This window comes from Mizuhopecten yessoensis, unplaced genomic scaffold (assembly GCF_002113885.1).
Source record: "Mizuhopecten yessoensis strain PY_sf001 unplaced genomic scaffold, ASM211388v2 scaffold10879, whole genome shotgun sequence".
NCBI lineage: Eukaryota > Metazoa > Mollusca > Bivalvia > Pectinida > Pectinidae > Mizuhopecten > Mizuhopecten yessoensis.
Window position 1 is genome coordinate 95,802 of NW_018408767.1, and position 25,250 is coordinate 121,051.

At 33.6% G+C, this 25,250-nt stretch overlaps 1 protein-coding gene across 2 annotated transcripts; it reads left to right on the forward strand.

Moving 5' to 3' along the window:
• LOC110463238 lies at positions 1-23,360 on the forward strand. Of its 2 annotated transcripts, none has more exons than XM_021517671.1 (7): positions 1-144; positions 10,753-10,895; positions 11,092-11,234; positions 14,274-14,410; positions 18,541-18,609; positions 20,975-21,037; positions 21,791-23,360. In XM_021517671.1, the coding sequence occupies exons 1-7, from the start codon at positions 12-14 to the stop codon at positions 22,129-22,131; spliced, it is 1,029 nt and encodes a 342-aa protein (XP_021373346.1). In that variant the 5' UTR covers positions 1-11; the 3' UTR covers positions 22,132-23,360. The 2 variants fall into 2 exon arrangements, with proteins under 2 accessions (XP_021373346.1, XP_021373347.1); XM_021517672.1 differs by having other exon boundaries at positions 21,797-23,360.
• The last annotated feature ends 1,890 nt before the right edge of the window (positions 23,361-25,250 follow it).

The following is a 25,250-nucleotide window of genomic DNA, read 5'->3' on the forward strand; positions in this document are numbered from 1 at the left end:
AGCACTGAGATATGGAGGACATGTTGAAATACGTTGTGTTGGTAGGGCACTTTATCGCCCCAGGATCCAGGATCACTGCGTTCAGTACTATTGTGTTTGGGTTAGTGTTGATACTACCTGGGATTTCCTCCGGTTCTATCAAAGGTAATTGTTTATTTTTATTTTGTTTTCAATTTTTACATTTTTTCATATATTTTTTGTTTTTCATTTCATTCACCTTCATGAATAAAGCATTTAGAAATCCCACATAACACTTGATGTGGATTGTGACAATATTATCAGTAGCGATGGGACAAAATTGTTGTAACACTCATATTATGTGTTATGTTGCACGAAGAAATTCGTTATTGAATGCATTTGATTAAAGGATCGTTTATGTTACATCGTGAAAAGTACATAACAGGAACGTTGGTATATCATTTATATTTTTTTAATGATATGATACATTCTATTGTTCAGAGAACAATTACAAATTATTATTTACATGTAAAAACAATACATTAATTAGTTTATAAATGATGTCACTGATGACGCTGAATTGTTTTAATGTTTCCTCTGTTACCATTATTGTCTCGTACTATTCGTACCAACTTTTGAGTTGAGTTTTTATCCATCATCATTGATATTGCGATGTTCGGTTTGCCTTTATGTGTAGACAATTTAGTAATATGTAATGTCCTCGGGCGATATTATTTTGTCCTTTGTCCTTGTGTGTTGACACTGAGATATTGTTTTGTCGTCATGGTATAATTCGTCCTTTTGTGTATACTTTTTACTGGTGTCTTGACAGTCCTCGTGATTTGTTAACGCAGCAAATGTTTTGTTCCTGTCGAATTGACATTGACATGAATGTTTCGTCTATGGATGTTGACAAAAAAAACACAACAGAAAAAAATCGAAGGGTAAACAAAATCTTCATTCAAACTCAAAACTGATAAAAAATATAGCAAAATATGAACAAAAGACAGATTTACATGGAACCTTAAAAGAGCACGAGGATAATAATACAAGTTGTTCCGGAAAGGTAAGCGTCTTCTGCTTTATCTATGACGCCCGCCATGAACATCTAGGTCGAATCCAAGTAATGTCATGTCCTCACGTCGGGAACTGGGGTAATGACGTCATGTCCTCACGTCGGGAACTGGGGTAGTGACGTCATGTCCTCACGTCAAGAACTGGGGTAATGAAGGCAAAACCTCACAGCACTCTTATGATCATAATCAAAAACATCGACCTCCGTATCATAAACAGAAAATCCATATTTGTGTGTTCACACCATGTAATGTGTTTGTATATTTGTGTGTTCACAACATGGAAAGTGTTTGTATATTTGTGTGTTCACCCCATGGAATGTGTTTGTATATTTGTTTGTTGCCACCATTGAATGTGTTTGTATATTTGTGTGTATATTTGTGTGTTCACACCATGGAATGTGTTTGTATATTTGTGTGTATATTTGTGTGTCCCCACCATGGAATGTGTTTTTATATTTGTGTGTTGACACCATGGAATGTGTTTGTATATTTGTGTGTTACCAGCATGGAATGTGTTTGTATATTTGTGTGTTCACACCTTGTAATGTGTTTGTATATTTGTGTGTATATTTGTGTGTTCACACCATGGAATGTGTTTGCATATTTGTTTGTTGCCACCATGGAATGTGTTTGTATATTTGTGTGTATATTTGTGTGTTCACACCATGGAATGTGTTTGTATATTTGTGTGTTCACACCATGAAAAGTGTTTGTATATTTGTGTTGTGCCACCATGGAATGTGTTTGTATATTTGTGTGTTCACACCATGGAAAGTGTTTGTATATTTGTGTGTTCACACCATGGAATGTGTTTGTATATTTGTTTGTTGCCACCATGGAATGTGTTTGTATATTTGTGTGTATATTTGTGTGTTCACACCATGGAATGTGTGGGTATATTTTCGTGTTCACACCATGAAATTGTTACCACCATGTAATGTGTTTGTATATTTGTGTGTTCACTCCATGTAATGTGTTTGTATATTTGTGTGTTCACACCCTGGAATGTGTTTGTATATTTGTGTGTTACCACTATGGAATGCGTTGGTATATTTGTGTATTCACACCATGGAATGTGTTGGTATATTTTCGTGTTCACACCATGAAATTGTTACCACCATGTAATGTGTTTGTATATTTGTGTGTATATTTGTGTGTTCACCCCATGGAATGTGTTTTTATATTTGTGTGTTCATACCATGGAATGTGTTTGTATATTTGTGTGTTGCCACCATGGAATGGGTTTGTATATTTGTGGGTTCACACCATGGAATGTGTTTGTATATTTGTGTGTTACCACCATGGAATGTGTTGGTATATTTGTGTGTTCACACCATGGAATGTGTTGGTATATTTTCGTGTTCACACCATGAAATGTGTCTGTATTGGTTTCCATCTTTTTCGCCCCTACATGTAGCATCACAGAAGAGTCCTAAAATAGAGGAACAGCTTGATGGTGCAGTGTAAGACATTTTGGCGTACCGTATAAATGACTAAATTGTATAGGTGCACTCATATGTGTGTATATTACGTTCCTCTGTCAGAAGATTGTAAAAACATTTTGTTGAAGATAACATATTATTTCCTCAATATTATCTCTGTCCATTTTGTTAATTTAGGGTTCGTCCGTTGTGCATTCTTCATAATGTCAAAAGGATAAAATTTCACGTCTAACGGGTTCGGAACAATACATTTATCTACAGAAAAAGAGAAAGAGGCATGTAAAATATTTATATTGGTACATTTGTTGGCAAATAATTATTCATATATATGACAGGATACATTCTAGGTACAAGATTACGGGCAACCTCGGGGACTGATAATACAACAGCGGTGTCAATAAACATGTGACGTAATCGCTAGAGAATCACGATAATAACAATGTCGTCAGTCGAAGCTGAAAACCAAACCATGCTCACATGTTTGAATATCTAAATACTGTGTATGCAGGTGATATCGTTTTGTTATTGGAGTCTAAAGAACCTTAGAATCGATTACATTGTTTCTATAGTTACGTTACTTTTTGGAATGCTAATGAAATAAAAGTTATCACATTCTCAAGAAGGACGATTTTATCAAGATGCTTATGTCTGTGATGGTGAAAAACAGAAATTAGTCAAAGATATCAAATGCCTTGGCACACATATGTATTTCACAATAAGCAGTTCCACACAAAGGGAAATTTTAACAAGATGTTCATTTCTGTAATGGTTAGAAACAGGAAATACTGGTCATCTAAGATATTGTCATAAAACTTTATTTCAAAAACGGCAGGTTTTTTTCTATTATATATGAAAAGTATATGTCAGAAGGAGACCAAAGCTATTTTTGTGTATTTAATGTTTCGGACATTAATGTTGTGCTAATTAAACTTTAAGATTAAACAAATTTGAAATTCGGTTAAAAAGATACAATGGAACGTGTCTTTCACAAATGGTGAAACATTCGCATTACATTTTAAGCAGTCAGCGTCAAATTGTATTGTCTGTAGTGTTTTTTGTTATTATCAAATACAATATGTCGTAAAATGTATTTACTTCAGCCGTGGTCATATTACTTAAACTATGGTTTCCTGGCTTTAGCTGTAGTCGTATGACTATATCTTGTCTTATAGCTTTAGTCGTGGTCTTATTTCTTTAACCGTAGTCTTATTTCTTTAGCCGTGGTCTTATTTCTTTAGCCGTGGTCTTATTTCTTTAGCCGTGGTCTTATTACCTAAGCCGTGGTCTTATTACTTTAGCTGTGGTCTGATTACTTTAGCTGAGATCTTATTTATTTAGCCGTGGTCTTATTACTTTAGCTGTGGTCTTATTACTTTAGCTGATATCTTATTATTTTAGATGTGGTCTTATTTCTTTAGCCGTGGTCTTATTACTTTAGCTGTGGTCTTATTACTTTAGCTGATATCTTATTACTTTAGCTATGGTCATATAACTTTAGCTGAGATCTTATTACTTTAGCCGTGGTCTTATTTCTTTAGCCGTGGTCTTATCACTTTAGCCATGATCTTATTACTTTAGCTGAGATCTTATTACTTTAGCTGTGGTCTTATTACTTTAGCAGAGATCTTATTACTTTAGCTGTGGTCATATTACTTTAGCTGATATCTTATTACTTTAGCTGTGGTCTTATTACTTCAGCTGAGATCTTATAACTTTAGCCGTGGTCTTATTATTTTATCCGTGGTCTTATTACTTTAGCTGTGGTCTTATTACTTTAGCTGAGATCTTTTTACTTTAGCTATGGTCATATTGCTTTAGCTGAGATCTTATTACTTTAGCCGTGGTCTTATTACTTTATCCGTGGTCTTATTACTTTAGCTGAGATCTTAATTACTATAGCTGTGATCTTATTACTTTAGCTGAGATCTTATTACGTTAGCTGAGATCTTATTACTTCAGCTGTGGTCATATTACTTTAACTGAGATCTTATTACTTTAGCTGTGGTCATATTACTTTAGCCGTGGTCTTATTACTTTAGCCGTGGTCTTATTTCTTTAGCCGTGGTCTTATCACTTTACCCATGATCTTATTACTTTAGCTGAGATCTTATTATTTTAGCTATGGTCATATAACTTTAGCTAGGATCTTATTACTTTAGCCGTGGTCTTATTTCTTTAGCCGTGGTCTTATCACTTTACCCATGATCTTATTACTTTAGCTGAGATCTTATTATTTTAGCTGTGGTCTTATTACTTTAGCTGAGATCTTATTACTTTAGCTGTGGTCATATTACTTTAGCTGAAATCTTATTACTTTGGCTGTGGTAATATTACTTTAGCTGATATCTTATTACTTTAGCTGTGGTCTTATTACTTCAGCTGAGATCTTATTACTTTAGCCAAGATCTTATTACTTTAACCGTGGTCTTATTACTTTAGCTGAGATCTTTTTACTTTAGCTGTGGTCATATTACTTTAGCTGAGATCTTATTACTTTAGCCGTGGTCTTATTTCTTTAGCCGTGGTCTTTTTACTTTAGCCGTGGTCTTAATTACTATAGCTGTGATCTTATTACTTTAGCTGAGCTCTTATTACTTTAGCTGAGATCTTATTACTTTAGCTGTGGTCATATTACTTTAGCTTAGATCTTATTACTTTAGCTGTGGTTATATTACTTTGGCTGAGATCTTATTCCTTTAGCCGTGGTCTTCTGCCTTTAGCCGTGGTCGTAAGTACTTTAGCTGTGATCTTATAACTTTCGCTGAAATCTTATTACTTTAGCTGTGGTCTTATTACTTTAGCCGTGGTCTTATTACTTTAGCTGAGATCTTATTACTTTAGCCGTGGTCTTATTTCTTTAGCCGTGGTCTTATCACTTTAGCCATGATCTTATTACTTTAGCTGAGATCTAATTATTTTAGCTGTGGTCTTATTACTTCAGCTGTGGTCATATTACTTTAGCTGAGATCTTATTACTTTGGCTGTGGTTATATTAATTTAGCTAAGATCTTATTACTTTAGCCGTGGTTATATTACTTTAGCTGAGATCTTATTACTTTAGCCGTGGTCTTCTGACTTTAGCCGTGGTCGTAAGTCCTTTAGCTGTGATCTTATAACTTTCGCTGAAATCTTATTACTTTAGCCGTGGTCTTATCACTTTAGCCATGATCTTATTACTTTAGCTGAGATCTTATTATTTTAGCTGTGGTCTTATTACTTTAGCTGAGATCTTATTACGTTAGCTGTGGTCATATTACTTTAGCTGAGATCTTTTTACTTTAGCTGTGGTCATATTACTTTATCTGATATCTTATTACTTTAGCCGTGGTCTTATTACTTTAGCTGAGATCTTTTTACTTTAGCTGAGATCTTTTTACTTTAGCTGAGATCTTATTACTTTAGCTGCGATATTATTAATTTAGCTGTGGTCTTATTACTTTAGCTGAGATCTTTTTACTTTAGCTGAGATCTTTTTACTTTAGCTGAGATCTTATTACTTTAGCTGGGGTCATATTACTTTAGCATAGATCTTATTACTTTAGCTGTGGTCATATTACTTCAGCTGAGATCTTATTACTTTGGCTGTGGTAATATTACTTTAGCTGAAAATTTATTATTTTAGCTGAGATCTTATTACTTTAGCTGTGGTTATATTACTTTAGCTGAGATCTTATTGCTTTGGCTGTGGTAATATTCCTTTAGCTGAGATCTTATTACTTTAGCTGAGATCTTTTTACTTTAGCTGTGGTCTTATTACTTTAGCTGAGATCTTTTTACTTTGGCTGTGGTCATATTACTTAAGCTGAGATCTTATTACTTTAGCCGTGGTCTTATTTCTTTAGCTGTGGTCTTATTACTTTAGCCGTTGTCTTAATTACTATAGCTGTGATCTTATTACTTTAGCTGAGATCTTATTATTTTAGCTGTGGTCTTATTACTTTAGCTGAGATCTTTTTACTTTGGCTGTGGTCATATTACTTAAGCTGAGATCTTATTACTTTAGCCGTGGTCTTATTTCTTTAGCTGTGGTCTTATTACTTTAGCCGTGATCTTAATAACTATAGCTGTGATCTTATTACTTTAGCTGAGATCTTATTATTTTAGCTATGGTCATATAACTTTAGCTAGGATCTTATTACTTTAGCCGTGGTCTTATTTCTTTAGCCGTGGTCTTTTTACTTTAGCCGTGGTCTTAATTACTATAGCTGTGATAGTATTGTGTCCGTGGTCTTCTGACTTTAGCCGTGGTCGTAAGTCCTTTAGCTGTGATCTTATAACTTTCGCTGAAATCTTATTACTTTAGCTGTGGTCTTATTACTTTAGCTGAGATCTTCTAAGATCTTATTACTTTAGCCGTGGTTATATTCCTTTAGCTGAGATCTTATTACTTTAGCTGAGATCTTTTTACTTTAGCTGTGGTCTTATTACTTTAGCTGAGATCTTTTTACTTTAGCTGTGGTCTTATTACTTTAGCTGAGATCTTTTTACTTTAGCTGTGGTCATATTACTTTAGCATAGATCTTATTACTTTAGCTGTGGTCATATTACTTCAGCTGAGATCTTATTACTTTGGCTGTGGTAATATAACTTTAGCTGAAAATTTATTATTTTAGTTGAGATCTTATTACTTTAGCTGTGGTCTTATTACTTTAGCTGAGATCTTATTACTTTAGCTGTGGTCTTATTACTTTAGCTGAGATCTTATTTCTTTGGCTGTGGTTATATTACTTTAGCTAAGATCTTATTACTTTAGCTGTGGTCTTATTACTTTAGCTGAGATCTTATTACTTTAGCTGTGGTTATATTACTTTAGCTGAGATCTTATTGCTTTGGCTGTGGTAATATTACTTTAGCTGAGACCTTATTACTTTAGCTGAGATCTTATTACTTTAGCCGTGGTCTTATTTCTTTAGCCGTGGCCTTATTACTTTAGCTGTGGTCTTATTACTTTAGCTGAGATCTTTTTACTTTAGCTGTGGTCATATTACTTAAGCTGAGATCTTATTACTTTAGCCGTGGTCTTATTTCTTTAGCCGTGGTCTTATTACTTTAGCCGTGGTCTTAATTACTATAGCTGTGATCTTATTACTTTAGCTGAGATCTTATTACTTTAGCTGAGATCTTATTACTTTAGCTGTGGTCATATTACTTTAGCATAGATCTTATTACTTTAACTGTGTTCTTATTACTTTAGCTGTGGTCTTATTACTTTAGCTGTGGTCTTATTACTTTAGCTGAAAATTTATTATTTTAGCTGAGATCTTATTACTTTAGCTGTGGTCTTATTCCTTTAGCTGAGATCTTATTACTTCAGCTGTGGTCATATTACTTTAGCTGAGATCTAATTACTTTGGCTGTGGTTATATTACTTTAGCTAAGATCTTATTACTTTAGCTGTGGTCTTATTACTTCAGCTGAGATCTTATTACTTTAGCTAAGATCTTATTACTTTGGCTGTGGTTATATTACTTTAGCTGAGATCTTATTACTTTAGCTGTGGTCTTATTACTATAGCTGAGATCTTATTACTTCAGCTGTGGTCATATTACTTTAGCTGAGATCTTATTACTTTGGTTGTGGATATATTACTTTAGCTAAGATCTTATTACTTTAGCCGTGGTCTTATTACTTTAGCTGTGGTCTTATTACTTTAGCCGGGGTCTTATTTTTTAGCTGAGATCTTTTTACTTTAGCTGTGGTCATATTACTTTAGCTGATATCTTATTACTTTAGCCGTGGTCTTATTACTTTAGCTGAGATCTTATTTCTTTAGCTGTGGTCTTATTACTTTAGCTGAGATCTTATTACTTTAGCTGTGGTCATATTACTTTAGCTGATATCTTATTACGTTAGCCGTGGTCTTATTACTTTAGCTGAGATCTTATTTCTTTAGCCGTGGTCTTATTTCTTTAGCCGTGGTCTTCTTACTTTAGCCGTGGTCGTAATTACTTTAGGTGTGATCTTATTACTTTAGCTGAAATCTTACTTTAGCTGTGGTCTTATTACTTTAGCTGAGATCTTATTACTTTAGCTGTGGTCATATTACTTTAGCTGAGATCTTATTACTTTAGCCGAGATCTTATTACTTTAGCCGTGGTCTTATTTCTTTAGCCGTGGTCTTCTTACTTTAGCCGTGGTCGTAATTACATTAGGTGTGATCTTATTACTTTAGCTGAAATCTTACTTTAGCTGTGGTCTTATTACTTTAGCTGAGATCTTATTACTTTAGCTGTGGTCATATTACTTTAGCTGAGATCTTATTACTTTAGCTGAGATATTATTTCTTTAGCTTTGATCTTATTTCTTTAGCTTTGATCTTATTACTTTAGCTGTGGTATATTTGCAATAACTGTCTCTATATTACATTTGTTGTAGTATGTTTTAGCTGTAGTGTCACGATTGAAGCCATACTATAGCTGACGACGTAAGACCTAAAGCGCTGACATAATAGTACCTAATCCGTCGTCCTATGGCCTACACTGTTGTTTTATTGCTATATTTGTCGTTCTATTTTCATACTTGTCGTCATTTGGCCGTAGATGGCTAGTAAGTAGTAACATTACAAGCAAACTTCTTGTTAATTAGCAGACTGTTTGTCAAGTTATTATCACACCATCATCATTTTTTATCGATTTTTAGACGACGAAATTTTACTCAACTATTTGTAGTGTACTGCGTGCTATTCTCATTAACCGTATAAGCCAATATTTCTAACCACATGTCTACGAAACTATTTAATACTGAACAAACCAATTAAGATGGCGTTGATATTATTAGAGAAAAAAATACAATATATTTACGAATTATTTCTCACTCACAAGGGTTTCTGACATTTCTAGTCGTTTGATCACGTCTTTAACTATGAGGAATGATAATTAAAGGCTAGTGCGTGTCTTCCTTGGCAGAATCAATAAATGTAGGAATAACGGAGAGATTATGCACACTATGGGTTACCGCTGAGGTGGAAACGTTGAGCAAGAAAATTCTACTCACAGAATGCGTAATGCACCTGTTAAACTTAGCGGATTTATACCAAGCGGTTACACCGGAATATTCAATAATGTAAACAGGTGTGTTCGTGTCCTACTTATAATTGGTACGTTTTCTTAAAGGTAATTTGTTGACATAACCATTTTGGGTGGAAGGGGAATCAATTATTCTGGAAAATGTCAGCCCTTAGTTTATTCTTTCCACCTCAATTCAATTACTGTTTTGTAAGTCAGAACATTGTGATTATTCTGAATGCTTCCTCTCTAAATTTGAAATCAATCAGTACTCCTCTAAATTTTGAATTCATAAATTAAGGGTTTTATGCAACCGCCACTCTGTGTGAACAGTAATTAAGACATTTCTAAACATGTTCTTCAGGTTGGTAAGTATGGATTATGAGAAGTTCTTTTTACACAACCAATAAAATGTTCTATGTGACGTGTCGATGACTAGTACGATAAGTACACTGTCACCTTCATCAGACAAATGACCAATGAAGCGTATGCACACAAAGGTGTAAAATGGGTACGAGTTTTATGGACATTTGTCTGATGAAGGTGACAGTGTACATATCGTACTAGTCATCGAAACGTCACATAGAACATTTTATTGGTTGTGTAAAAAGGACTTTTCAAAACAAGTAAGTAAGACAGTTTGTATTCCCAATCTTTTGGTCCCAGCGTTACCGTTGAGTCCTAGACAGACAAAACAGATGTATAATGAAGTGTATTTTAGTTTTGGCTTTCTGAGTCCTTTGCTAAATGTCATAGGTGTTCCATGTACATGTACGTTCATTTTTCTCAAATTGAAATTGATACCCTAAAGTTTCTATAATAAAACGCATCTTATTTTCAATTGCAGTATAGTGTCCTAGGCGTTTGTTTACTATAACTATTATGTTTTTTTGTTTTTTTTTTGTACTAATTTGTGAAGTCAGCTTATTTTCAAGGCGATTTTAATATCAAAGACATTTTGACAGTGAGCCATTAATGGCTATTTTTTTTTACCCAATTATTGAAATAATTATAGTATGAGCTGGGACAATGGTTCCTACCTAAAATCCAACGCATGTCCTTATGACCGGGCTATTTTCAAAGATGGTTTATATTCGAGATATGTTTAGCTAGCCGGCCTATTTTCAATTAAGGCTAATTATCGAGATTCTTTAGTATTGATAAACTAGATCACATTTACATAACGTGATATTGAAACATCTTGTTGTAGCATGGTATTTAAGAAGAAGGATGATTAAGTTTATCTAACAAAAGTGTTTTCTTCACTTCAAGCGGAAATGCACATCCCACGTGGAAGTCGTGTGAACATGTTTGACCTCTACAACATGAACGGTGTAGAGTGTAGCGTTTCCGGGTCGGGATTGTTTCGAAGCAAGGACATTGATATCAAAAGAAGACCAGAATGTCCAAACCAGGTAAGCAAAAACAAAACGGTGGCTTGTTGAAGATTTTATTTTTCATTCTATATGCAATCACATGCGCGCGTGTCTCACGCGCATTCTTTAAAAAACATGTCATGTCATGTAAAACAACGAGAATATAAATTAAACGAAAACCAGACGAAAAAACGTTTCAAAACAATCTGATGGATTAAATGTGTTATTTCCGTAGGTTTGGATATATTTTGATAATTGGGAATGGCAAATCCGATATGATCCTTCCTCTGAATCAGCAACTTTGAAATCCTGGATGAAGGAGACACCCACTCACTATTACCCGAAAGACGGTCCTGGGAATGTTACCGTGGATACGGGGTATGTGTCGAATGTGTTTCACCTTATTTCAAATCAATTTTATAGTATTTATATACAATTGGATTAGGCAAAGGCATCGCCTATTCAAGCCTTTGTTAGAATGGAAAACATACATTTCAGACATGTACATACACATAAACACACACTTAGATATAGTACATACGGAACATGTTTATAGGAGATATAATAAATTATATGTGTACACAGATAAATAGAAGAAAACTAGAACCAATTTGCAAGAATAAAGTTCCTTATAAACAGACATTAATAATTAGAACACCGGATAATTTAATAGATTGAATCTAGTGCTATGTTGGAAACACATCAAAATTCCCTGTCAATACACACAGTGCCATTCTAACCAATTACACCAGATTAGAAGGATTGATATATCTACCTGGTTCTACATGTACCTGGTTCTACATGTACCTGGTTCTATATCTACCTGGTTCTACATGTACCTGGTTCTATATCTACCTAGTTCTACATGTACCTGGTTCTACATGGTTCTACATGTACCTGGTTCTACATGTACCTGGTTCTACCTGGTTCTACCTGGTTCTACATCTACCTGGTTCTACATGTACCTGGTTCTATATCTACCTGGTTCTACATGTACCTGGTAACTTGGTTCTATATCTACCTGGTTCTACCTGGTTCTACCTGGTTTCGGTCTGTAAATACACGTTTCCGTGTCTTGACCACCTAAATGTTTATTATTATTATTGTTACACTTTCTAATATTTCTTTTCTTCATTGATTACGTACATAGGTTAGGTTGTGGTCTCCGGAGATAAAACTATTTACACCGAGCTCCTCTGGAGGAACTGTAGTGTTTTTTCCTTTTCTCATGTTGGAATGTATGCCTTGGAGTTTGCTATTTATAGTATTAAGATATGTTCACCACATTTGTTTACCACTTGTACACGTTTTCTCTTATGCTATCAGTTGGTTGTTGTTGTTTACTTTTTGTCCTTTACCAACGTGTTTGCTGTCACTGATCAGGTTGAAGTATACATACACGTCGGGTTAAACTGGTAAGTCTTTCCAATGTCTGTTCAACCTACTTTTGAATTGATTGACAGTTTCACTGTTCTCCTGGTAGACTGTTCTAATTGTTGATTATTCTCATGTTGAAGCAGTTGGTTAGAATGTTTAGTCTACTTTGTGGGTTTTTTTATTTTGTAGTCATGTCCCCTTGTTCTGAGACCAGTTTCCATATTGAAAAAAAATCATCCTTTTCAGATTTGTCTATGCCTTTCAATATTCGGAAAGTTCGGTATCATATCTGCTCTTTTTCTCCGATATTGTAAGGATGGAATTCCAATATATTTCAATCTTTCTGGATATGACAGGTGTGTTAGTCCTTGTTCTAGTTTGGTTGATACATTGGGTTCCACACACTCACTGCGTATTCCATATGTGGTCGGGTTAATGGTTTATCCAGAGGGAGGAACATGTCTTTATCCATCTGTTTGAATGTTCTTTTGAGCAGTCCCGTTAATCTATTTGCTTTCTTGACAGAATTTCCAGCATGTTTACTGAAATGAGATCTTTTTCTTCATCCGCTTGCGATATTTCTTCTCCTTTTAATTCCGTTTCTGTCTTCTGCTGTGCCACTGTTGTTGAACATTTTACTGTCATCTGCAAAAAGTTTGATTAGTGCATGTATTGCATCTGGGAGATCGTTGTTGTATGCTGGAAATATTACTGGTCCCAGCACGCTCTTTTGTGGGACCCCGTTTGTTACTTCTGTCCAGGATGACGTTTGATAACAACTCTTTGAATTCTGTTATGAAAGCAGATATTGATCCACTTTAATCTTATCGAAACGAAATCATTTATAATACAGTATAGGTAAAAAATCTTCCAGAATATTCAATAAATTCCAGGACACATGAGTGAATAAACTGATTTGCTTCAATGCTAAGGCTTGTGTCTCCCTTAGTATCGAATGTGTGACTCGATCGAGATTACAACTCTCTTATTTAAGCCCCTAAATGATTTATTGAACATATGTGTATCAAAGCATTCTGTTGTTTTATAAAGTTTAACTCAAACCGATAACATATGCAGTTTTTAGTTAACAACTCGAACAGTGATGAAACAGAGACATAAAATAGTATATACGTCTCTGGAAGCACAAGTCCGAAATTTCGTTTCAGTAACGCTAAATGTGGCAATTAAAGTCAACCTAATTTCGATACATTTACTCAATTTAATTTACACAAACATACACATAAATCTGTATATCAAAGCGATGCCTTACGGGGATGGGAGATGTCAGGAATTATAGATACAATATGATTATTGATTATCACTTTTGCTGCCCGGACAGACACGTGTATGTTGTCTTCATGTTGGAGTACCCAGAGAAACCCATATTACCGAGCAGGTGACCCAATATCTTTTAATGACCAATCTTGAAAATTAACCTCGTTTTAAAAGCAAATTCATAAAACATTCCATAAAATATTGATGAAAGGTTTTTTACCTATTTAGTACAAAGCATCCGTAGGGGTTTGATATTTAGTACAAATCATTCCTAGGGATTTGATATTCTTTAACATAAAGTGTTGCCTTCCTGGTGCCAGATGAGCGGACAAATTATTGAGCACTGGCGACAAATCTTTCATGGACTATTCCTGAAGTCACGAAGCCTCCCTGAGCCACGAACATTTGTTATTGTATTCATGCAGTTTGATTGGCCACGGGGCCTCCTAGGTAAGGGGCTGAACAAACTGTATATGGTTGAAAGACAGTCTTCTCCTTTAAATACACATTCACTGAAGACTAGCACATTATAGAAAACAAGGATTAATATTGGAGCATGGCTCTTTAGTTTAACCGGTCGATGTTTACTGAAAACTGTGTCCTCGTAGCTTCGAACTAACGTGTTATTGTAATGTTCGCCTTTATCTTCATAAGACATCTTAGGTCTCAAACTGTCATGTTCAACTTGCCTCTCATATTTCTTTTCATCCTGGTGTGTTGATGCAATGCATATTCATTTATGTTTATGATTTCCCTGTGCCGCAGTGTTCCGGACTTCGACTTTGTCATGTACGACGACAGTACTAGTAACATTCGTGCGGCCGTCTACAATAAACGTGATGACGTCACAAGGCCTCGATTCTTCTACAGCAGAACCCCTCTGCCTAAATCCGCTTTACAAGGTTTGTTGTTACACTGAGCACGACCATTTACACTTAATTGTTTATCACAATGACCACGCCCATCAAAACTTAATTGTTTATCAAACTGACCACTCTCATTAATACTTTATTGTTTATCACACTGACTACCTTCATTAACGCTTCATTAACGCTTTATTGTTTATCACACTGACTACGTTCATCAACGCTTCATTAACGCTTTATTGTTTATCACATTAACCAAGCTCATTTACACTTTTTTGTTTATCAAACTGACCACGCTCATTAACACTTTATAGTTTATCACTCTCACCACGGTCATTAACGCTTTATAGTTTATCACTTTGACCACGCTCATTAACACTTTAATGTTCATCTCACTGACCACGCTCATTAACACTTTATTGTTTATCACACTGACCACGCTCATTAACGCTTTATTGTTTATCACACTGACCACGCTCATTTACACTCTATCGTTTATCATACTGACCACGCTCATTAACACTTCATTGTTTATCACACTGACCACTTTCATTAACGCTTTATTGTTTATCACACTGACAACGCTCATTTACACTCTATTGTTTATCATACTGACCACGCTCATTAACACTTTATTGTTTATCACACTGACCACGCTCATTAACACTTCATTGTTGATCACACTGACCACGTTCATAAACACTTTATTTTGTTTATCAAACTGACCACGCTCATTAACACCTTTTTGTTTATCACAATGATAAACAATAAAGCGTTAATGAGCGTAGTCAGTATGATAAATGATAGAGTGTAAATCAGCGTGGTCAGTGTGATAAACAATAAAGCGTTAATGAGCGTGGTCAGTGTGATAAACAATAAAGTGTTAATGAGCGTGGTCAGTGTGATAAACAATGAAGTGCAAATGAGCGTGGTCAGTGTTATAAACAAAAAGGTGTTAATGAGCGTGGTCAGTTTGATAAACAAAATAAAGTGTTTATGACTCATTAACACTTTATTGTTTATCACGCTGACCACGCTCATTTGCACTTCATTGTTTATCACACTGACCACGCTCATTAACACTTTATTGTTTATCACACTGACCACGTTCATTAACACTTTATTGTTTATCACACTTATTACGTTCATTAGCACTTTATTGTTTATCACACTGACCACGCTCATTTACACTTTATTGTTTATCACACTGACCACGCTCATTTACACTTTATTGTTTATCACACAGACCACGCCTCATTAACACTTTATTGTTTATCACACTGACCACGCTCATTTATACCATATTGTTAATCACACTCAGAATCATTGTGTTGAGACTATTGAACTTTCAACATGGCATAAAAGAACTCTTAAATTAAAAAGATAATAACATCATTCTTTATGACTGATTGATTGAAAAATGGTAAATGTATTAAATGTTCATATCTTTGGGAATGTTTCTTCCACAAACACAATAATCATCCTCAAATGTGTACCAGACAGGATAATTTAAAGCTATTTAAAAGGACGAAATTGTACTAGATGTCCTTTTATACAACTGTATTTTGCATATGTAATAAATAATTATGCTTCACTAAGGCTTACAAAATTCAAATGCGCGGGCGGTGACCCATGAAGAATGTTCATATTATTATCATATTCCTTAGCTGTTACACTCACCCCATCCCACCCCCTACTCCATATGGCAAAACTAAGAGTTATAACGAACCACACCTTCATCTGAAGGATCAAGGTAATTTCCAGACTGAATAGTTCAAATGACCTCTATTGCTCCATATCTGTGTCATGTGTTTTGTCATTCCGTTTCTTTTCAAGGTTTAGAGCATTGCAATGAACATTTTATTGGAATTCTAAACTTAATTATTTTCAAAAATTGAAAATTTATTGTAAAACGGTTGATTCCGCAGATTACGGTTAATTGCAGCCCGAATTCCAACAAAAGTTCTATTTCTGTAACACTAGTCACCCATTTTCTGACTTTAGCATAACGTAACCAAAAAATAATTGTCCGGGTTTTCAGGAGAGGTTTCTTTAAATTTTATGTCACAATTTCTGCTGGAAAACCATCCTAAAAAATGTTTGAAATCACTTTTGAAGTTCCTACATTCTTTCTAACCAAAATATTTGACTAAATTTGTTTAATTGTCTCTAACTCAGGTATGTAATTTTGTAGTTTAGTCGCACTTTGTCTATAAGTGCCATCAGTGGTCCCCACACTGACCTAGATTTCTCGAAAATACCCAAAGCATCTATCTGTCAGTTGTTTTAGCTTAGACGAGTTGGTTTATCATTGTCATATCTTGCTAATATTAATTTTACTTAATTTGAAAGAGTTAAATATTGATGTACCACTGCTAATTTATTCCCGAATTAAAAAGAAATAGCTTGCCTTGACATAAAGTCCTCTAGCTTCGAATTCAGCCTAGTAGAGTTAGTATGTACACTCCTGAATCCGAAATACTTCGTTATTTTTGTGACAATATGAAATTGCAGACAATTATCAATACAATGTATGTCGCTTTATGATCAAACATGTTTAAGCCAACATTATAACCCTGTGTCAATTAATTGCTAGTATTGCATATTAAATGCTTTACCAGTTATATTATAATACCCCGTGCAACAAAGCTATTCTGTCCGTCTGTCTGTCCGTAGAAAAAGTTTGTCCGGACAACTCCTTCTTACGTAATGGATCAGTTTCAACGAAACTGTATAGATATGATAACTACCACCTGAAGTTGAGCATCAAGGATTCTTTTTTTCATCCTCACCCTTTTTTAACAAATATATTGCCTTTATTGAAAAATGCTTGCCCGTACAACTTCTCCCAAACTACTGGACCAATTTCAATGGAAGTGGTGAGATATGATAACAACCCCCTGATGTTGTACATCCAGGTATTTTTTTCCCAATCCTTTGTTATGGAAGTATGGCCTTTTGTTGACAAATTCTTGTTCTGACAACTTCTCATCTAATGGGCCAATTTCAAAGCAAGTTTACAGTTTATGGTAACTACCTACCCTTTCGAAGGATTTATGGCCCTTTGTTAAAACATTTTGCCCCGACAACTCTTCCTTAAATACTAGGACGACTTAAGCAAAACTGGTTTATCTGGGCTAACAAGATTTTGGTTTGAAAGTATGTTTTGGCATTTGGACGGAGTACAGGAAATATGTCAGTGACCTATATACTTAAATACGTGTACAGCTCAGTCAATAAAGAAATCATAACTGGTGGGAGACTATGTATTGCTTTGCAATGCTTTTCCTTAGTTAGCTGTTTGCTTACATTTCTGGTTTATATAGGAGCGGGGGTAATAGTTAGCCTTTGACCTCCAGTTCTATTCGATCTTGCCATCGCAGAAAAGGAATATATCAAAAATTATTATTGAAATATTAAAAAAAGGAGCAAGAAGAAAAGTCAACAACAAATCGATAAGTTACAACTATTTTATCAATGTATCGGTATCGATGCTGAAACTTTGGGCATTTGGACCTTCACCGATGTTTTGAAATGGTGAAGTCTTGCTGACTTCAGTCGCGGCATCTGTGTCGTCTGTTGGGGCAGTGGTGCTGTCAGATTCGTGCAGTATCGGCAGTGGTTCAGCTTTAGACCTATCATAGCAGCTGAATCTGTGCGTGTAGCGAATTACCGCATTCGCTACTCAAATCACATTCACTCTCGTTGTCCTTCCAATCGAGATCAAAGTTAGCCGCCATTGTAAACAAAAACAACACCAACGCGTAGAAATATACAACTTTTCTGAGGCGGTCTAAATAAATTTTCTGATAGTTTTATCGTGAGTATGCTGTCGCCATATTTCTATTTTGACCAATCAAAAAGTGTGTTACAAACAGAATGAATTAGAATTTTCAATTAAACTGCCATCTTTTAAATGAAGGGATTAGGTCATGAGGACAAAGCCTAGCCCGTGAAAACTTTAACCGAATAGCAAAAACAAAACAACAAAACCAAACATTATCATATGTTTTAGTGTGTTTAATATCTTCTCTGACATGACCGACATAACTTGGCAAAATTACTATGCTAGGACAACATAACATAAGTTGTTTTTCTTTTTCATATTTTTCGTCAATATGACAAAATGAACATATTTTAAATGACCATTTCTGTTTATATTTCAGATAGTCTTACTAATACAACAGCAGCTACTTTTGAAGAAGCAGACATGATGAAGATTCGACTCGTTTTCAGTACGACAAACATACTGTATCTTATATTTCAATATGAATTTAAAATTAGCAGTAGATAAGTTGGACATTTGAAAGGAGGAATGAAAGTGGAATTTTGTTTTGGCATATTTAAATAAGACGACGAATAAACAAAATCAACAAAAATGTAATATTCCAGACTTAAGAAAAGAATAAACATAACAAATGTTGACTCTCCAAATCTTTTTTTTAACGGACATGAAAGCAATGGGTGTCCTAAAATCATAAAACATAAGATTTCTTGTTCACAGATGTGCTTTTCAGAATATCGTTCTAAGAAATCTCGAATTTGCAGGGACACTTTTGTAAGAATTTATTAGATTTAAGATCTGAAGAGTAACATTGTAGATGTAAAGGGCAAATCTGTAGATCTGAAAGGTGATATTGTAAATCTGAAAGGTGATATTGTAGATCCGAAAGGTGATATTGTGGATCTGAAGGTGATATTGTAGGTCTGAAAGGTGATATTGTAGATCCGAAAGGTGATATTGTAGGTCTGAAAGGTGATATTGTAGGTCTGAAAGGTGATATTGTAGATCTGAAAGGTGATATTGTAGGTCTGAAAGGTGATATTGTAGGTCTGAAAGGTGATATTGTAGATCTGAAAGGTGATATTGTAGATCTGAAAAGTGATATTGTAGGTCTGAAAGGTGATATTGTAGATCTGAAAGGTGATATATTAGATCTTAAAGGTGATATTGTAGTTCTGAAAGGTGATATTGTAGGTCTGAAAAGTGATATTGTAGGTCTGAAAGGTGATATTGTTGATCTGAAAGGTGATAATGTAGGTCTGAAAGGTGATATTGCAGGTCTGAAAGGCGATATTGTAGATCTGAAAGGTGATATTGTAGATCTGAAAGGTGATATTGTAGATCTGAAAGGTGTTATTGTAGATCTGAAAGGTTATATCGTAGGTCTGAAAGGTGATATTGTAGATCTGAAAGGTGATATTGTAGGTCTGAAAGGTGATATTGTAGATCTGAAAGGGGATATTGTGGATCTGAAAGGTGATATTGTAGGTCTGAAAGGTGATATTGTAGATCTGAAAGGTGATATTGTAGGTCTGAAAGTTGATATTGTAGATCTGAAAGTTTATATCGTAGGTCTGAAAGGTTATATCGTAGGTCTGAAAGTTGATATTGTAGATCTGAAAGGTGATATTGTAGGTCTGAAAGGTGATATTGTAGATCTGAAAGGTGATATTGTAGGTCTGAAAGGTGATATTGTAGATCTGAAAGGTGATATTGTAGGTCTGAAAGGCGATATTGTAGATCTAAAAGGTGATATTGTAGATCTGAAAGGTGATATTGTCGATCTGAAAGGTTATATCGTAGGTCTGAAAGTTGATATTGTAGGTCTGAAAGGTGATATTGTAGATCTGAACGGTGATATTGTAGATCTGAAAGGTGATATTGTAGATCTGAAAGGTTATATCGTAGGTCTGAAAGGCGATATCGTAGGTCTGAAATTTGATATTGTATATCTGAAAGGTGATATTGTAGGTCTGAAAGGTGATATTGTAGATCTACAATATCACCTTTTAGACCTACAATATAACCTTTCAGATCCACAATATCACCTTTCAGACCGACAATATCACCTTTCAGATCCACAATATCACCTTTCAGACCTACTATATAACCTTTCAGATCTACAATAACACCTTTCAGACCTACGATATACCCTTTCAGATCTACAATATAACCTTTCAGACCTACAATATCACCTTTCAGATCTGAAAGGTGATATTGTAGATCTGAAAGGTTATATCGTAGGTCTGAAAGGTGATATTGTAGATCTTAAAGGTGATATTGTAGATCTGAAAGGTGATATTGTAGATCTGAAAGGTGATCTTGTAGGTCTGAAAGGTGATATAGTAGATCTGAAAGGTGATATTGTAGGTCTGAAAGGTGATATAGTAGATCTGAAAGGTGATATTGTGGGTCTGAAAGGTGATATTGTAGATCTGAAAGGTGATATTGTAGATCTGAAAGGTGATATAGTAGATCTTAAATGTGATATTGTAGATCTTAAAGGTGATATTGTAGATCTTAAAGGTGATATTGTAGATATGAAAGGTGATATTGTAGATCTTAAGGGTGATATTGTAGATTTTAAAGGTGATATCGTAGATCTGGTGGTTAATTGTGTAGATATGACGGGTAATTTTGTAGGCTGTGCAGATCTAAAGGATGATTTTATATTATTGTCGGGTGATATTGTAGATCTGAAGGGTTATATGTATAGAAAAAAGTTAATATTGTAGATTTAAATTCAAAGATAGTTTGATTTTATCGCTTATATTGTATAAGGAAATTTTGAGAGTATCGTTTTTGTTTCCTTGCAGATGACACAATGTGTGACCCAGTTATAAATGCTAAAATGTACAACACCTGCGCTGAGGCCTTAGGTAAGAGAGTTACCAGGTGATGAGTTGTAGGGGACACACCATATTGGTCCGGGCTATAATAATTATTTAAATATGCATGCTGCTTCCACGTAAAATAGGATATGTATGTAAACAATCGGGTTGCATACACCCATAGATATTAAAATATGTAGTTCAATCCATATATGAATATCAATAGATAACGTCGACAAAATATCAATGATATATCGAATACAGTCCTGGTTCTTGATGATTACCAGAAATAAAAACATAGAAAAGTATTTCATGTGGTTGAATATTTCTAAATATAGAAATATCAATCCAATTACCTGGAAGATGACGGGAAGTATTACATATTCAGACAAGCGTTCTCTCGTTATGACAAATACAGAAGATCTACCATGTTTCTGAATCAACAGCAATATTGGTAACTGCAGGTAAAACGACATGACACGGGACTAGGTGATAATGATTTGATAATGAAAGGATGTCAATTTCCTTCTTTTCTTAAAATGCTTCATTCATTTTGTGAAATATAACATATGTTCTTTTTTAAACTTGAAACACGTTTTTTAACCATAAAACCTTATATTTAACTTTTATATCTGGACATGTCATCAAATCAGAGAAAAAAATATTCCTTAAATAAGCGTACAGAAATACTTCTCTGAATGAATATTGTTCAGACATGAACGTATCGGAAATCGCCATATTTCATACATTTCATCAAATATCATACCCGTATAGTGAAATAATTAACTATGTTCATTTCAGATACAGAGTACTGTCCTTGCGACTGTGCGTACTACGACAAACTCAAATACTGGGAAGAAAACCCACTTCCGGAAGGCTTGACGGACGACGAAAAGAAAGAGACGGTTAGACCGGAAATGGAGGCAACAAAGAAACAGTTAACTGTAAACAAAACCGACCTATCGTCCTTTCGAAACAAAAAAATAAGCGCCTCTGACGACAGATCTTCTGCCAAAGGCTTGGGCATGCTCGGTGCTATTATGCTGGGTCTCGTGTTCGGTTCACTTGTCTTGTGTGACCTCGTGTCTCTGAAAAGACATGCCAACAATGTAAGGGGAAACTGGTCTTGTTTCAAAACATGAAACTGACTTGATCTTTTGTTTGAAAGGATGACGTTGAAGACAGGAACATTTAAAGATTATTTAAAAGGTAGATAGTACCGAATTAGACGTTATGTTTTAACAAGCAGTCAATATTTTTACCAACGACCGACCATACAGACTCGAAAACTTGTCTGAGATTTAAATCTGACGGGAGTGTACAGGTTGATAACTATGTTCCTGTGATAAACTTTATTTCAGTGTTTGAATAAAATAATCGCTATCCAGTCAGGGTTTTGAGGAACAATTTCCCTTTTCTCACTCCACTGGCTAGACACTGTTTAAAGCATATGGCTAGGCAAATATGGTCTGATATAGAGAAAATTAACAATCATGTGGAAAAGCAATAAATTACATTGTATCATATGTTGGTATGTAAAAATGATAATTGCTATAGTCATACAAATTGTTCTTGTTCGATTTGAACAACACCTTCCATGACTATGTGATATATCGTTCCTTTGTCATTTTGACATGGGAATGTGAAGTTATCTTCCCTTTTTTAAATATGTATGCAATAATTTATTTTATGTAGAAAGGGAGCAAAGTAGAGCAACACATTGTAAATTACTGTTTGTTTTTTTGTTGCTGTTTTTTTGTCATTAAATATCACTATCTAATTGTTATTTTAGGTTTACCATAACACTTTTGTAACCAGAATAACGAGATATTTTCAGTTTGAGGGGTGTTTTGATTTGAAAAAGAATGTTGCATTGAGTTTTTAAATGTATAAATTTGAGGGACAGTTTAAAATCTGTTTAATATAATTCGTTGTCCTTTAAAAGTATCATATGTGTTTTTGTTATTGTACTTCAAAAAAATTACAATTCACGTGTGTTTCAATTTGTATATAGTTTAATTCACGTATATAGCAATGGATGTATATGATGATTCACGTGCGTCACCATTAACGTTTTTACATTATATAGATCACGGATACAATGTACAATATTCTATAATCAAATGAATAATGTAGATGGGAATTCACAAAAGAATAAGATATAACTAGACCTTTCCTTTGTTAAATGGTTTAAATAGACTTTCAAATGATTTGTTTTATAAATCATCAACTGCTATTGTCATTTGTGACACGGAAATATTTTCAGTCTATCCCATATAATTAGTTTCTTACTCTTCTAAGTCAATTATGAATAAAACGATGAACGTAACACACACAGGTGATTGCACCTTTAAAATACAATATGATACAATATGATACAATATGATACAATATGATACAATATGACACAATATGATCCACTATGATACAATATGATACAATATGATACAATATAATACAATATGATACAATATGACACAATATGATACAAAATGATACAATATGACACAATATGATACACTATGATACACTATGATAAAATATGATACAATATGATACAATATGATACAATATGGCACAATATGATACACTATGATACACTATGATACAATATGACACAATATGATACAATATGATACACTATGATACAATATGATACAATTTAATACAATATGATACAATATGATACAATATGATAGACTATGCTACAATATGATACACTATGATACAATATGATACCCTATGATACAATATGATACAATATGATACAATATGGCACAATATGATACACTATGATACACTATGATACAATATGATACAATATGATAGAATATGATACAATATGACACAATATGATACAATATGACACAATATGATACAATATGATACACTATGATACAATATAATACAATATGATACAATATGATACCATATGATACACTATGATACAATATGATACACTATGATACAATATGATACAATATGATACAATATAATACAATATGATACCATATGATACAATATGATACACTATGATACAATATAATACAATATGATATAATATGATACAATATGATACAATATGACACAATATGATACAAAATGATACAATATGACACAATATGATACACTATGATACACTATGATACAATATGATACAATATAATACAATTTGATACAATATGATACAATATGATACACTATGATACAATATGATACAATATGATACACAATGATACAATATGATACACTATGATACAATATGATACCCTATGATACAATATGATACAATATGATACAATATGAAACAATATGACACAATATGATACAATTTTATACATTATGACACAATATGATACAATATGATACAATATGACACATAGGACACAATATGATACAATATGATACAATATGACACATAGGACACAATATGATACAATATGATACAATATGACACAATATGATACACTATGATACAATATGATATACTATGATACAATATAATACAATATGATACAATATGATACAATATGATACAATATAATACAATATGATACAACATGATACAATATGATACAATATGACACAATATGATACACTATGATACAATATGACACAATATGATACAATATGATACAATATGATACACAATGATACAATATGATACACTATGATACAATATGATACCCTATGATACAATATGATACAATATGATACAATATAATACAATATGATACAACATGATACAATATGATACAATATAATACAATATGATACAATATGACACAATATGATACACTATGATACACTATGATAAAATATGATACAATATGATACAATATGATACAATATGGCACAATATGATACACTATGATACACTATGATACAATATGACACAATATGATACAATATGACACAATATGACACAATATGATACAATATGATACACTATGATACAATATAATACAATATGATATAATATGATACAATATGATACAATATGACACAATATGATCCACTATGATACAATATGATACAATATGATACAATATAATACAATATGATACCATATGATACAATATGATACACTATGATACAATATGATACAATTTAATACAATATGATACAATATGATACAATATGAAACAATATGACACAATATGATACAATTTTATACATTATGACACAATATGATACAATATGATACAATATGACACAATATGATACAATATGATACAATATGACACAATATGATACACTA